The sequence below is a fragment of the Rhynchophorus ferrugineus genome, unplaced genomic scaffold, assembly GCF_030347505.1.
Source record: "Rhynchophorus ferrugineus isolate W39M unplaced genomic scaffold, kcgeb_rfMv2 rfM5, whole genome shotgun sequence".
In the NCBI taxonomy this organism is placed as follows: Eukaryota; Metazoa; Arthropoda; class Insecta; order Coleoptera; family Curculionidae; genus Rhynchophorus; species Rhynchophorus ferrugineus.
The window spans coordinates 14,824,152-14,841,882 of NW_027472584.1; the positions used below are offsets into that span (position 1 = coordinate 14,824,152).

Consider the following 17,731-nt stretch of genomic DNA (forward strand, 5'->3'; position numbering starts at 1 on the left):
GTAAAATGGTTATATCATTTTAAACATCTCTATTGAAACGATCGTTTATTTTTCGATCTTTATCATTTTAAAAGTCCATGATGATTTTTAACACCGACTTTAAATAACTTCCTTTCTATTTTTTTAAATTATATTTTAGTCTCTTTTTTACCTACTAGGGTTTATCTGGACTAGACCTACTGTTTAACGTGGGCTCCGAACTTCGGTCCTCAGCATTAATCCTACCGACTGGCGAGTGATTAACTTTGGAGATCATCCCAGAAGACATCCGGCCTTACCCAGCCTGGTTACTGGCGTGACTGGGATTATGTTCCTTGTCAGATTTTGCACTCTTGCCTGAAGACAATTACAAACATAACGACCATGTCCCAGCAGGATTCTAACACTCGACTATCGCAATAGCAGGAGGACGTCATGTCGCCTTTACCACTGTGTCACCAAATCGGCTACTTCCTTTCTATGTTGAGGGATTTATTTTTTATGATTAGCGTTGAGAACTACCGACTAAACACGACTATCGACTGTTTAGTAATTGACTACTACTTACTATCGACTATTTCAGTCGTTATTTTTGGTTCGACTGATTTGACTACATTTTACCAGTGACTGTTTCAGTCGACTATTTTCAGTCTCTATTTTCGGACCGACAGATTTTGTTACTATTTACTATCGACTGTTTTAGTTAGAGTTACTATTTTTGGTTCTCCTAGTTTCATTCGATATATATATATATATATATATATATATATATATATATATATATATATATATATATATATATATATATATATAAATTATTAATTATTAATATAGCAGCATTTTGGAGCGATATTGCAAGATTGTTAATGCAATAGGGTCAAAAAATTAAAATTGTGAATGATACAATACTTTTGACTGGTTTTATGGCAATAATAGGTTATATTCCGATTGCCCTCTCGATTTTTGTTTAAAAATATTTCAGTTCAATAACAAATAAAGCATTTACTTTATTTAAAAAGCTCTAGTGGTCATTGTGTGATCATTATGTCGTGGATTAGTTTTTTTTTCTATGATTAAGTATATGTTTAATTTTTATTTAGTATTTATGGTTATGGTTTTTCTTTTGTTTTCAGGTTTTGTTTAAGTTATAGTGTATTGTCTATTTTTATTATAGTATATTATTTAAAAATAGCAATTAAAATACTATAAGTATAAAAGTAATTCTACTTTGTTTAAAATGAAATTATTAATTGCATGTTAATAGTATTCAGTAATTATTGTTTTCCTTTTCTTTTTTTTAACGTTAGTTTAACGTTAGCTCCAAGCAATTATCTCCGTCCTTTCCTCCCTCACAATTTATTCAGGAAATGGTTCGTAGATCTTCGTCTGATATCGCAAATTGAACAAAACAGTCGAACCACTAGTGTTTTTCCTATCGACTGTTTTGACTCTTTTCAGTCGATAGTGCCCAACGCTTATAATGATATATTTTTAAAATTATTCTCTTAGTATTCCACAACCTGCCCAATGGGCAAGAAGTATCTGATGAGATTTATGTTATACAATGACATGTAGAAGATCACTTCGATAAGTGATATCCTGTACAAATTTATAAACTACTATTATACTTAATTTAATTACTATTCTATGTTAGTCTAAAAACTATTTTATGTGTCTGTTAATTAGGTCGGATGGTAGTAAACGTTTTAACCTACGCACTTCATTGACAACGCACACATTTAATTGTTTGGCGAGCGTATTCGGGTTTCCTGACACTCTTCCAGAGTACTTTGCGCTGGCACTTTGGATCACACTCGTAATGGTTTCCTGGATGATATCGCGCTGAATTTGATTGTTACTGGAATAATATGCAGCGTCAACGATGGCTAGGTTGGATTTGCTAATGCTACCCCAGAGATACCATACGTCCATATGAGCTTAAGAATCGATTTATACAGCAGTATCTTATTATCCAGTTACGCCCTATGGGCCAATACACTTTATTCAGTTTAAGCCCGAGTTGTTTCCGCTTTATTAGTACATGTTTCTGCAAATTTAAGTGCAGATTCAGACGCATTACCAGATATTTAACATTATGTGCTTGTGGGAGTTCATGGGCCAAGGCCTTACAGAACAACTGAATATATTATGTAGTTCAGTGTCTTCGCCGCTCTGTTTTACATTACAATGCCTGTCTGTGAGATGTGACTTTAATAATTGGAATTTTGGATGGGTCAGAAGGTTTTTAAATTGTACTTGATGTCCAGTGTACTACACTTTATCAAAAGCTTCAGATATATCGAGGAATGCAGCCCAGCAATATTTTTTGGTTTAAGTTTTTAGTTATTTGATTGGCCAATATGTGAACTTGTTCTATTGTTCCATGTTTGTTACGGAAACCAAATTGAGCTCTGGAATAATATTTCTTTCTTCTGTGCTTACTTTAAGACTCTTGATGTATAGTTTCTCGAAAACCTTGGATATCACATGTAACACGCCTAATGATTTGGGCCACTTTCCAAGTGCTAGAGAAGTAGTTTAGACGTAATATGGCCTTAAAATATATAAAAGACCGTGAAATAATGTGGATCCGATTTTAGAAGAAGTATTTGATATGAACTTGAAGATCTCTGTCTTCTCCAGATTAGCGCCATGTATTTAAGCTTATGCCTCGTCCCTAATCTGATGGATGTCGATACAGTCTCGAAAAAACGACGTTGGTTTGTCAGCGATCCATTTTTACACTCTCCTGCAACGTGTGTTCACACAAGCGCTGTCATGCAAGAGGATGATTCATCATCATCATCGATCCACAGTCTTGGGGGAGTGTCTATTTCTCAACCAATACGCAAACCAACCTTCACTAACTCAAGAGGATGATTATGCATCTGTTATTCACTATTGCTGGCCTTTTTGCAACAATATAACTGTTACTACAATGCAACAGTTCGTGTGGTAACTATTTTACCCCCATTGAAATAATTCCTATCTCATGTAAATATTTGGAAACAGCTGATGCATCATGTGTTAAGCTCTCTGAAGGTTCTTTGAAGGTTTGGTTTGGGTTTTCATCTAATAAGTCTTGCAAATTATTGTCCTCGAACATTTTTAGTAACATCAAAATAGCCACTTTTAAACCAAACGCGCCAATTCAAATATGATGGAGAAACCTCATCAAAAAATATTTGTTGAGTTTTAGTGTAGTATACGATAAATAACTCAATATTAATATTGAGTCGAAACTGTCATTTTATGCTGAGAAATATTTAAAAAATTGAATTTAGCAGGCTGTTTAATTGCTGTTTTCGTTGATAATTGGCACTTTTACCAATAGATTCATCAGTGATTGATGATGCAAGCATTGAATCAAAAATCGGTATTATATAACAAAAAGACAACACAGTAATTTTGCAGCATAACGCTTTGTCACATTACTCAGTTGAAACTAATAGAAATTTTTGTTATTGTGTACAATAAAATTTATTTTGAAGATAGATCTGAACACATAACATTTACTAATAGAAATAAAACTTTAATAACTGTAGCTACTTAATTTTTTTACCACATGACATTACAAAAACTAAGAAATATGAATTTACTGATAGGATGAATCAGAATAGAAAAAATCATAATTAAATCAAAAAATTGAAGCGAATCGAACCACATAAATTTGTAAACGTTACTCTTTATCTTAGTTTACATAATCTAATTTGATTTTAACTTGGAAATACATACTGATATAAGTATACCACTCTAGCGTTCTGCGACATGTAGAACAAAGCAATAGTAATAAATTATTTTGTAAAATAAGATTCTACTAAGAGGATTTAACGTAAGATGTAATTAAAAAGAAACTAAAGGGCAATTGTACACAAGAGATTCAGCCTATTAAAAGATTTTTTGGCTATATTGTATTAACTTTTATAGTATTTGATAATGCCTATTATTCTTCTGATCTAGCAACTCGTTAATCTGATCAATCTATAGAATGTTCTCAGTAAATTTTTTCATAAAACCTATTCTAGCAATCTGTATACCCTCAGCGGTTTGTCTGAAACAAAAACCTTAGTATTTAGAAGGATAGTTATCAATTCCTATACGCTATTTTGTTCAATACGTTTGTTGAGCATCACCTATTTGTCAACAGTAAAACTAACTATTCGATGCTATTTTAATAGTTCACATTTTATAACAACCAAAGTATCATAATCAAATTTCACTTCATGATAATTAGATTTTGGTTTACCACTATGATTCAGTATAGGTGTCCAAAATGAAAAAAAAAACAAACTAATATTTGTTTATATTTGTGAACTTTTGACCTAATTCGATACAAAAATTACACCCTTCCATTATCATAATAGTCTAATATATTAATATAAAGAGTTATATTAACGATGGTTTCTATCTCTTGTAGCTGGAATAGGCGATGTTCTTATCATACAGCCCTTGTATTTTGAATGGTATGAAGTAGAACTAGAAATGATTAACAGGTATTTGATAATTTTTAATTTTCGCGACATAGATACTCCATGGACGTTGCTCGATCCTTATATGTCAAAACCAGGCTATTTATTTATTTATCTTACTGGTTTAGTTATAATTATTATTATATGGTTTAGAGAATGTCAGTATATCATTGGATTTTCCTATTTTATAAAACAAAACAGATATATCCTTTCCACTATTTTTATGCAATTTTAAATCGAATTTATACAAATTATTATGATAATATTTCTACAAAACACTAATTCAAAACTGGAAGCTCAAAATTGCATTTTTGACCTTCATTACTATTGTAGATTGACTGAAACGTAGTAAATTGGCTAGGACACGAATTAATTGAAAAATCTATTTCGAAACTTTTCAACATCTCGGTTTTATTGATTGTGAAGTGCAAGAAATGAAGAGCAAGAATCCCAAGTGAAAAAACTGTTAAGTTTCTATTTGAAACACATAAAGTCCAGAAAAGTCATTCGCATAAACACCGAAGAGGAATATTAATGGTCTTATAAAGTCTTGCTGCGTCTGTGGTGGATTCAGTAAGGTGTAGTGCTGTACATGCTCTTAAAACTGAATGAAACTCTTACTGCAGATGTCTACCGAAGTCAATTGAATAAATTGCGATTCAGCAACAGCAAGTAACAGACGCAAAGTTATCCTCTAGCATGATAATGTTCGGCCACAAGTTGCAAGAATTGTAAGGATTTATTGTTGCAGTTCTAATGGGTTCTGCCGCACCTAGTTTACCAGACATAGTACTTTTGCTTACTATTAATTGATTACTATTACTACGCATGACCACATAAATGCCTAAGTAAAGTGAAAAAATGATCATAATACATGCAACTAGTTGCACATTTTTCAACACATTCAGTTTCATTTTATTCAATCCCACCAGCTGTATTAATCAGGCATTGCTTCTTCCGACAGTTCCTTGTTCTAGCTGATGGCTTATGACTTAAACGAGTGAAGAGTTTTGCGAAGAGTTGAAAATTGGGCAGGCGCATATTGTACCTGAAGTATCACAAAAAGTTATAGGTACCAACGAGTAAAATACATTGCGGTGTCGTTTCTCTGGAAAAGGTTCAAAACTGTTAAAAAAACTCAAAACGTATTTGTACATACTATATTATAAGGCTTAAAGAGTTTAAAATTATCTAGATTAAGGATGTTGTTCTATAAGACGTTTATTGTCGTGCATTGTTATAAATAATTCATGAAAATACCATATTATAATATAATATGAAACTGTGTCAATGACAGCACTGCAATTATACAAAAAGTTAAGAAAAATAAAATCTATATTTAACTATATATATATATATATATATATATATATATATATATATATATATATATATATAATATATAAATAAGTAAAAGTAAATATATTGACAGTAGCCATCATCAGAGGATATTATCAATATTCCATGTCAATTAACAATATTTAATAGCAATTGTTCTTTGACATGAGAGTTATTAATTTCCTTCTTCTTACTGCTTTTGCAATATCATTAAGTAGTATTAGATCGTTGGATGTATTTTGATAATTTTTTTCACTGTAAGGTATAATATAGTCATTTATAGAAAAATATTTTTTCTTTTGATTGACAGACAATGAAGGCACGTGGTTGAAAATATTCGAAATTGAGATTTTCGTAAATTTATGTGGTAGCTATTTTCACTTCTTTTGGATATTTTCCATTGTATTAGACGTTTGGAAACAATTGATTGGTTCTTCAGATCGTTCTTTGCCATTGACATCATAGTGGCCACTTTTAAATCGTTGAAACTAAAACTGGTAATTAGGATATAACGGAGCAAGTTTCTAAAAGTGCTTGGTGTGTTTCGGCAGCAGATTTATTCAGCTCAAGTAGTAAACGTAATAAATATCAAAAATACAATTTTTACGCGCTTTATAATTAACATCTGTATACATTAAATAACTGTCAACTGGGAAATTTGGAAATATTTGGTGTTATATAGAAAACTGTTATTTTATGTAGAGAAATAACTGTGGATGAAAACATTCTAATTCAAATAACACGGTATAGAGAAAAAGAGGATGTTAAGCATCTTGGCATGTACCTAGACCAACTCCTAACTCGAGAAAAGCACATATTTGCAGAACGAAAGCAACTTGGACCAAAACTATATTAAATGCATTTGCTCATTAGGCACAAATCCAAGTTTCATTAGATAACAAGATATTGCTGTACGACTCAGTACTTAAACCTTTTTGGTCATATGCTATGGGGTACTGATAGCAAGTCTAATGTAGCCATCATCCAACAATTCTAAGATAAAGTGTTGCGTGTCATTGTTGATGCTTCGTACTATGTCGCGAATGAAGTGATACAGCGCGATATCTCTTTAGAATTTATAAGGAATATAAATCAGAGTGTTAGTACATCCTAATCTGCATGTTAATCAACAAAATATGCAACATGATAGTAAAGTGAGTAGACTAAAACGTTTATGCTACCCGATGGACATATATAGACTTTAAAGTAACTTTGAAAATAAGTCATTTTATATAGCAAAACATTTAATGAAGTTATTGTTTACATGTTAGTCATAGGAAATAGTTATTGCCCACTGGACAGATTGTTGAACCACTAAGGTAATGATAATAATAAGATAAATGTAGAGGACTGTCAAAATAATTGAATTTAACAGTTACATTCGCTTGTTTAACCACTGTTTGGCAACGCCTGACTGATTTCATGATTGTTTTGTTCAGTTTTAGATATTATTTCTTTATCTTTGCTCGCAAAATGATAAACCATAAGAAATAAAACGTGATGTCTGGGTCCAGATTTTTTTCTAATGAACAGTGTGCTTCTTCAGGAACTTGAGAAAACATTGTTTGTGTCTTATTAAAGTAGGTGTATTTTACTGGATAATAAACTTTTCTTTATATGCTTTTATTTCAATCAAGTTCGCTGCGAAGCAGGTGCATTTTAAATGTTCTATCTTCATATTGTGTTGACACTGTGCTAAATGTTTTATTTACAAATGTGCTTTTATCTGTTTTAATAAAATTTTACAGATTGCTTCATCTTAGTGATTTAGTTTTTATTTTTGCTTGAAGATATTGTAGCGACCTTCAGATGTTTCGAATTTTCCCGCAATTCTCAGCAGCCCACAGATCTACTCGAGGCGTTGCACATACCTGAAGTTAGCACCCACGGTGAGGTGGCAACAAGTGGTACACAGAGGGACAGAGGGTACGACGTGGCAACCTCGGGTGGTGAAGCTAGGGGATGACGCGACGCCTCGAGGTTCTTTCCGTTCCCAACTCTGAGAGTGAACCACGTGAATTTCTTTCTTTTTATATTCTTATAGTGTGATCTTGTTTAGTGTTTAATATCTTGTTTATTGTTTAATATCTTTTCGTCTACAAATAAATATTTCTTCTGCATATAATTAGATTCCGAAATAAATCGCCGAATATATTGTCTTTATTTAACCGCATCAATTAAAATTTTTAATTAAAATTTTTTGTTTATATATTTTGGTGCCTTTATGCCACACAAATTAGAGGAGAGCAAGCTGAGTCACCATTATTATTTCTACCGCAGGAATGGCATATATGGCTAAATAAGCAATTTTGAATCAAATCGCTGCAATTGATAGCAACATCTTATTGCAATTTCTTTACGACGAAACATGACTTGGCTGTTACTGCATTGTAATCTGGGGCCATGTGTAAGACTGCATAACTAGTGAAATGTCAATGGAATGTAAATAATATAGTATTTTTAAAGTTCTATTGCATTAAATCATTCATATTTCATCTTCATTAATCACTATATTTTCCATATATAATATTTAATAATAATTGGTTATCAAAATTACATGGACAGTCATCACAAATAGGGTTACCATCAGTATTGTTTAAAACGTTTAGTCATGTTATCACCGACAACTTACCGACAAAATTACGAACAGGAAAGGCTTGATTTGGTTCTTTGTTCATTATCTTATCTCGTTAGTTATAAAGGATTGTCGCTCATTGCACAGTCGAGGTTTGGAATCATTTGATGAATCATTCGTATAAGAAATAATAATTGGTTTACTAGGTATGGTTAATATCTAATACAATCTCTGTAAAGCAGATATCGAAACCGTTAAATTATAACTACTTAACGAAAATGTTTGCTCATGACAAATTCTCAACAACTTTCTCAATATAATCCGTTCAATAAAACAGCCAATGCACATCATAGTTAACGTCGAATGTACTACCAAATTCGGTTTAATCTCGGAGCGGTTTTTTTCTTGTTATTTTAGTAGTTAGCATTACTCTAATTAAAAAGAAACAGAATGCTGTCTGATGTGTCGTAATGTGGATCTGATCTATCGATAAAATTCAATTTGTATTGGTACTGGTCAACATTGTTGTCATATGTCTGCAATATTATTTAAAACATTAATGATAATAATTAGAGTTACAGAGAGCTCGCGGAACTGGCGAAACATAATTAACTCCATTATGAGGCTGCAACATTTCCCGACGTCCTGGAAACACACAGATATGGCGATTATTCCCAAAAAAAAAATGGATCAAAATTATCTACATCTGATTACAGGTCCATCAGACTTCTCAGTGCTATTTCAAAGTTTGCCCATAGGGCAATACTCTACGCTCTCAACTCTTTCAGAAAAGAAAACAACATCATTCTTGACGAACATATCGGTTTTCGCGCTCACCATTCATTTGTATATATCGTCTGGCGGCACACATCCGTTACGCTTTTGACCGACGTGAAAAACTTGGAGCACTCCTCTTGAACCTAACCAAACCTTTAGACAAGGTCTGGCCCGACAGTCTAATCGCAAAATGCGTACAGTTAGGCCTCCTAGAAGACCTAATCGCTCTCATCAAGTCCTATCTATAGGACAGATCTTTCCAGATCAAGATTAGGAAAACTATTTCCATTCAAAAATCATTCAAAACTGGCGTACCTCAATGTTCCCCGCTAGCCCCGGCCTTATTTAATTTCTTTATTTCAGATCATGGCCTCCAGGTTCAAGGATACCATTCAAGGATGTTTACAGAAACAGTTCGATCATGCGGCCAAGTGGTTTAAATTTGGAAGTTGCAAATCAACCCCCTGAAAACCGAGGACATTATTCTCCGTAAGAAGCGTTGCGCATTGCGCGTCTCGCAACTCAAAATCGACACCGCAACAATTTTATGGTTGGATAACGTCGTGTACTTAGGTCTCCACTTCGATCGACGATTTGGTTGGCATTGTTAAATCCAGAAAGGTGTCGGGATAACAAACCTGCTATGTCCTGTGATCTGCAGACCCTCTTCCAGCAGACATTCAATAAAATGCTTAATTTACAAGATGTTAATCCGGTCCGTACTCTACGGATCTAATGTCTACTTCAAGTTTGTTAATTTTACACGCTCCATGGTTTATCGAAAATAATCAAATTCACAGAGAAACTCACACTTCATAAATCAAGCACTTCATATCTCAACACTCAAACAACAACTCAGCTCAAGTTCTTCTGCAAACGCGCTTAAAACCGAGTTACTGCTAATATCCCCATTTCCAGGCTGAAACGACCTCATCTCAATAACTCGCGATCAATAGATTCGTCGGGTCCTCGTGCCCACTAACGGCACCGCCGGTCGAAGTGGGGACCTAGGTATGTGATGTTATCCAGCTATGGGATTATTGCGGTGTCGATTTTAAGTTGCCAAGTGCGCACTGCGTAACGCTTCTTATGAAAAATGATGGCCTGGGTTTTCAGGGGGTTGATTTGTAACCTCCAGAATTTGAACCACTTGACCGCATTATAGAGCTGCTTCTGTAAACGTTCATGAATTGTAACTTCGAACCTGGCGGCCGTGAAGAAAGCAGTGTCGTCAGCGTAAAACGCGACGACAATGTGCTCTTTTCTCGAAAAGATCTAAAATAAAGAGGTTAAATAAGGCTGGGGCCAACACATGAGCTGGAGTAGGAAAAACAGACGAGATTATGAATGACATAAGTCTTGGTTGTGGAAAATAACCCTATTTTTCCCTATATTTTAAATAATACTACAAAGATGTTTTTGATTGATAAATGTGTGTTTAATATCTATTAGTAATTAATAATAGGTATAATTATTCAAGAACGCTATAAAAACCCATAAAAAATTAAAAATTAAATATTTATACATTCCCTAAGAACCTTGTTTCTAAAATATGAAAGAATATTTAACTTTCTAAATATGAAATAATATAAACATGTCAAAATTATTAGTTGTTTTTCCATATTTTTCATTAAATTTAAAGGAATTACATTCATAAAAATATTATTAGACATATACACTTCCAAGCTCAAAACTTAAGAAAATACAATAATATTGAAATCCAACTAGAAGAAGAAGAAGAATGAAGATTTTTGAAGATTATGGTAACTATATGTCATAAAACTCTTATGTTTGTACATCTTCAGTATTCTACTTATAGATTCGTATTTATAGAAGAGAATTTTAACATTTAGAATTTTGTAATAATTACAGAATAATCCAAAATCATCAGAATGATGGCCTGGGTTTTCAGGGGGTTGATTTGTAACCTCCAGAATTTGAACCACTTGACCGCATTATAGAGCTGCTTCTGTAAACGTTCATGAATTGTAACTTCGAACCTGGCGACCGTGAAGAAAGCAGTGTCGTCAGCGTAAAACGCGACGTCAATGTTCTCTTTTCTTGGCAGATCTGAAATAAAGAGGTTAAATAAGGCTGGGGCCAACACATTTGAGCTGTAGTAGGAAAAACTGACGAGATTATGAATGACATAAGTCTTGGTTGTGGAAAATAACCCTATTTTTCCCTATATTTTAAATAATACTACAAAGATGTTTTTGATTGATAAATGTGTGTTTAATATCTATTAGTAATTAATAATAGGTATAATTATTCAAGAACGCTATAAAAACCCATAAAAAATTAAAAATTAAATATTTATACATTCCCTAAGAACCTTGTTTCTAAAATATGAAAGAATATTTAACTTTCTAAATATGAAATAATATAAACATGTCAAAATTATTAGTTGTTTTTCCATATTTTTCATTAAATTTAAAGGAATTACATTCATAAAAATATTATTAGACATATACACTACCTAGCACAAAACTTAAGAAAATACAATAATATTGAAATCCAACTAGAAGAAGAAGAAGAATGAAGATTTTTGAAGATTATGGTAACTATATGTCATAAAACTCTTATGTTTGTACATCTTCAGTATTCTACTTATAGATTCGTATTTATAGAAGAGAATTTTAACATTTACAATTTTGTAATGATTACAGAATAACCCAAAATCATCAGAAGATATATTAATTTCCAACAGAAAAGACAGTGACTCCAAGATATGTGGAAATTCCATGAGTTAAGTAATAAAACCCTAAATTGAGAATATTATCTTTATTTTTTTTAATATATTATCGGCATATAATATATAAATGGAGTCATCAGGCAATTCATCTGCCAAGGGTAGAGACAAAAATTATATAAACAGGTACGAATTTGTATTTACTGCATGGTGTATGATTATATTCTAGAAATTTAATTACTGATTTGAAGGTGAAATATTTGTTAATTTTCGTCACAGACCAACTCGCAGAAAGCAGAATAGCCGTTTTTAACTGAACTAGTGATCGCCATGTGGTCGAAATTCGGCCACTATTTATAACCTATCCTAACCCTTTTAAATGGACGTTTTTAAATTTACTAGCGAATGAATGGTTGTATCCTGAAGAACAGAACATAATTATCCTTAGCTTCTGGAGTATTTTTACTAAATTTTTTAATAAAAATGTTCAAAGTTATAAATCTGGATTACTCTTTCACATAACTTGTATTATTTATAAGTTAAATGTTTTAACTCGTTTACATACGTCATAACTTAATAATTCTTGTGGTGTTAAGTGACGATGCACCGAATAAATGCGTAATATTGTTTTGTTTAAAATATATGATGCTGACGCTAATGTTTAAAACAACAATAGATGGGACAGATGACTTCTTATCTGTTGATACATTTTTATTTTTATCTTGTTCACAATAGGGACTGTTTATGTATTGGTCAACGAATAATTGTTATTTATAGTCAGAAAATTAATTTTTTTAAGTTAATTTTTTAGAGACAAGTCTATCGACTTCCAGCCTTGTTTTAGGATGACTTTTATCTATACCAAATTGTATTATTTATTTGTTTGTCCAGATTTGTTTTGACTCGAAGTTTTGTTGTGTAAGTTTGGTTGTTGATCTTTTTATTTTTTTTTATAATTTTAAATATTGTCACTGTTAATTAGCTCATTGTTTTGAAATTCCTTGAAACGCGCAACTGTTTGAGGGTATTTAGCACCGGTTGTTAAAGTCTCTCGAAGCGTAACCTGTTGACGTTGTTTATAGACGGATGTTATTTTAATCATTTTTATATCTTCTATATTGTCAAGATAGTAACCATTACAATATTTTGTTGAATATTTGTATTTTATTTACCAAGAAATAAAAGTATTTCTTACATAGTATTGATTTTTACAACATTTTGGTGCTTGTGCTAATTTTATAAAGTAAATTGTGTTTATATAAATATAGACAGACCTTGTTTTCAATCTCTGACCATAAAGATATTAAAAGCGAAGTCGTTTTTTAGAATATTATTATGGGCAAATATTATGCAACCGCTTAAACATACTTAAATTATGATCGTCTTATCAAATATGTACTACAACATTAAACCAAGTTATTTTTGTGTGCGTAACCGCGCTAAAATGTTACGCCTACCTCAATCGCTATAACGATAAAAACTGTTTGCTGCCGATTTCGAGCGAAGCAGAAACCGTGAATTTACGCGGACGTCACTAGATGAGTGGTGGATGCGCGCGCACCCATGTCCGCCATGTGGCATTTCGAAATATTGTTTTCACTTGTTGCAAGTTGAGTTTGGGCGCTGCGATACGGCCGTGACACTGTTATTGGCAAAAAAAGTCAGTCTGTATCGCGCCATTATCACTATCGGGCACATTATGCCATGAGAGATCGTTTATGCTGGTCGAGCGACGAGTAGCCGTGCGCGGAATATACAATACAGAGGGGACCACACTGAGTTCAGTTACGAGAACTAAATCGCTATGGCGGAATCTGGAATCGATTTGGGATATGACTTGTTAGCGCTCTTAACCGAAGATGATATCGAAAGTGCCATCGATTTCGATGATTTATTGGGAACGCCGAAAAATCAGGAATATTACGAGCTTACATCGAAAACTATGCCAACTAGTGAAAGGTGAGCAGAAAGGATAAAGGATTGACTCGTTGATGAAATGTATCGGTGAAAGTTTGACACATTTAAAACAAAAAAAAAATATTTTATTCAAAACAAAAGGTCTCTCTTACAACAGCCTGCTGGATAACACAGTTAAGTAATTTAAACATGATTATTGAAGTGTTCTAGTGTGAATAATACAAACTAAAATCATCTGACTTCCATTAGATTTCACAAAATAATTATAATTGATAGACAAGGATTATTACACTCATAACAAAATATTTTAAAATAATTACCCAAAATCAAAGATAAATAAATTTGCCTAAATTATATTTAAAATCTGTTCGTTATCTATCATACTGTAGACCATTTTGTTTATATGACTCGTTTTTTGATGGTATCTACGTCTCTTCATTCTAATAAATTTTATCATGGATGCTTATTTCATCGTTGTATGCTTTTTTTAAAAATCCGGTAGCAACTAATTTTAGTCGGTTGGATTAGATTTATATCCATGAATCTTGACACACAAGCTTACTTCTTCAGGATATTATAAATATATCGATAACATTATTGAACGTTATTTATTTAATGAATAGTCTGCTTTGATACAGCATCCTTTGGATATTTATGTTTTTATTATGGTTTAATAATACAATTAAGCTGATAGACAAACTAATTTTACTCTCGCTTGAGATTTTCACAAAGCCGAATCATACACATTTGTCAACTATTAAAATGTTATTATTTAAAATAATATAAATTATCAAGGCACTCAGTTTTACAGATGTTATTTAGTGAATGTTATGCATTTACTATTCCTTTTTCTAAATATATGTTGTTTGGCCATATTGAGATCATCCGCTATCATCGTCTATACTTTGATTCTTGCTCACGAAACAAATATAACATAGAAAATGGATATAGCGTCTCTGAAGAGAAGAAAATAAACTGCGATGAACATTTTCTAATACGGGTATTTGTGTTGTTGCCAAAACATTTATTACAGACCATAAAACAGTATGACAAATTTTGTTTACAATAAAAAAATTACATCTTATATATCATCTTACAAATATAACTTATTTAGATAACTTTCAGTGTTATAACTTTCTACATAATTATGATTTTATCAGTATTCGTAAGTAAAATCTAAAATTTCACATTAATAGAGACTAGCACGACTATTGAACATTGAATGAATTAATTCATAATTTATTTAGCGTGTTTTGTAATAGAATTTATTTCGTATGTATTTCTTATTTATAACAACTTAATTAACACATGAATTTATTAATTAATTATAGATTTAACTTGTGTATTAAGTGCACTAATTTAGCTAGTTAATTCATTTGTTCTTATTAGTTCTTATATTAATCAATATGTATAATAATTTCTAGACTATTCCAAATTTTAATTTCAATAATAATTATAAGTAATTGTTTAATTAATTATGCCTAACTCAAAAATTAATGAAAACTTCAACTGTTTAGCTTTCAATATGTAATTCTGACGTTACATATGTTTTATATATCTCATTTGTATATATATATATATATATATATATATATATATATATATATATATATATATATATATATATATATATATATATATATATATATATATAAAATTAGCAGATTATATATAAAAATAGCAAAATTTAAATATAGATATATTATAATTTATATATATATATATATATATATATATATATATTGTAATTAATGTCTTTGCAGCTAATTCTAATAAGTAAAACATATTTGTCCAATAAAATAAATTTAAATACAATCTGAAAATTATCCCAATGATCGTAAATTAACTAATTGTTTAATATCCTATCTGAATAGTATTTAATCTAATCTCTGAATAAAAATAAAATATAATTACCAAATTAATATATTTATGTGATTGGTGATGTTGGTATATTATATATTCTTATACAATTTTTGCAAAAAAAAAATGATATGATATATTATGATAAGATACATTTGAAATGCAATTTAGTTCAAAACTTTCTGTGTTACATACTTTCTGCATAATTATGATGTTATTCGAATTCATCGTAAGAATTTGAAAGTGAACATTTTAAATTAAAACAAATTATTGAATTAAACTTAATTGGCTACCTGCAATATTGAAATATAAGTTGTTTAATTAAGCCATCGATCAAATTTAATTCGATTGTTTAATCGAATTGTTAATTTAACTTAAAACTATTATATTAATTAATTAGATGCTGTATTATATTTAAACAAGATGATATGTATGGGTTTTTAACCAGGATAGTTTAGTATTGTAACGCCATGAAACAAGCTATACCTGAGGTATTAGCAAAATACGTTTTTATTTGAAAGGCCCATATATATCATTTAAGGAATATTATAACAGGCCAATTGAAAAGTCCCCGGCCTACTATATTAAAACAAATTTTTTTGACAAAATTAGTTTTTTTCTGTTCAACATAATTCCCTTCAAGGGTGATACACTGATTATAGTGACCCTTCGACTTTTCGATACAATTTTTGTAGTACGATTTGTCCTTTGTTTCAAAATATGCCTCAGTTTCGGCGGTCACCTCTTCATTCGACGAAAATTTCTTCCCAGCGAGCATTCTTTTGAGATCTGAGAACAGAAAATAGTCGCTGGGGGCCAGATCAGAATACGATGGATGAGGAAGCAATTCGAAGCCCAATTCATGGATTTTTGCCATTGTTTTCACTGACTTGTGAGACGGTGCATTGTCTTGGTGCAGCAGAACTTTTCTTTTCTTCAAATGCGGCCATTTTTCGGCAATTTCGTCCTTTATACGGTAAAATAATGCTTTTCAAGGCAGTCAACGAAAATTATTCCATGCGCATCCTAAAATACAGACGCCATAACCTTACCAGCCGACTGTTACGTTTTCTCACGCCTTCGAGCGGGTTCATCGTGTGCAATCCACTCGGATGACTGTCGATTCACATATCATATTCACATTGTCACGTATCGACGCAAGAACTCGGGTTTATTACGCTCGATCAACTTCAAACACTGCTCCGAATCACATTAGAATGTCTGCTATTTCATTCAATTTCAATTTATCGTCAAAATTATTTTAGTGGATTTTTTTAATGTTTTCGTCGGTAACAACCTCTTTCGGGCTTCCACTGCGTTCACCGTATTCGGTGCTCATTTCACCACGTTTACAGTTAGCATACCAATCCTTGGTCCTTTTTATCCATTTTTTTCACATTAACAAAAGTTGCTTCAGTCAAAATGTTATAATTCATAAACTAATGATCCGGCGGCTTTTGTAATTTCAGCGATTTTACCACATTGATGTTATTGTTGTTCACAATTCCTCAATTGTTGGCTCGTCATTTGCGAATGGAGTTTCTTTGATGGCGGAGTTATTGGGTGTAAGGGCCATGATTTGAGAGCTGCATGAGGAACTTTTTCCATGGTTTGAGACGCTCATCGTGTGACGAAGGTTCCATTCACTTTTTTAATATTGTCGTTGGTAGATTTTTTAGTGATCTGAGGCAGTAGTCCACTGTAATGGTTCTTGGTTAATCTTGATTGTATTGTGATATTTGTTATACACTCCTCAAAATTAATTCACAGCCCTAGTATATAGATTCTCCTTTGATGCACTTTGAGGATAGATTCCTTCAAACAAACTTAAAGTATAGAATAAAGCCAATCCTGATTGTGTTTTTTATAATTACATATTTACTTATTACGTTATGATAGAAGTCGTAATTACCTCTTGTAAGGCTATATGTTTGTTGAATTAATGCTATCTCGTACATAATCTGTGTTAATGATCTCTGCAATTCCATCGAAGAAACTAGCAATCAGAGGAGCGGTTAAGGATACAATATCAAGAACATGAGGACCTGTGGATTACTCTAACGTAACACTTTTGTTCGATTATTTAACGTTTGCTGATGTATCAATAAACCTGATTGTTAGTTA

At 31.8% G+C, this 17,731-nt stretch overlaps 1 protein-coding gene across 1 annotated transcript in view; it reads left to right on the forward strand.

The window, feature by feature from the left end:
* Positions 1 to 13,319: 13,319 nt before the first annotated feature.
* Mitf (transcription factor Mitf) overlaps positions 13,320 to 17,731 on the forward strand; it is a 160,029-nt gene continuing 155,617 nt past the window's right edge. Inside the window, exon 1 of the mRNA XM_076404910.1 lies at positions 13,320 to 13,789. Within this exon, the coding sequence (XP_076261025.1) occupies positions 13,635 to 13,789 (155 nt within the window). The 5' untranslated portion in view covers positions 13,320 to 13,634. The remainder of the gene's footprint in view (positions 13,790 to 17,731) is intronic.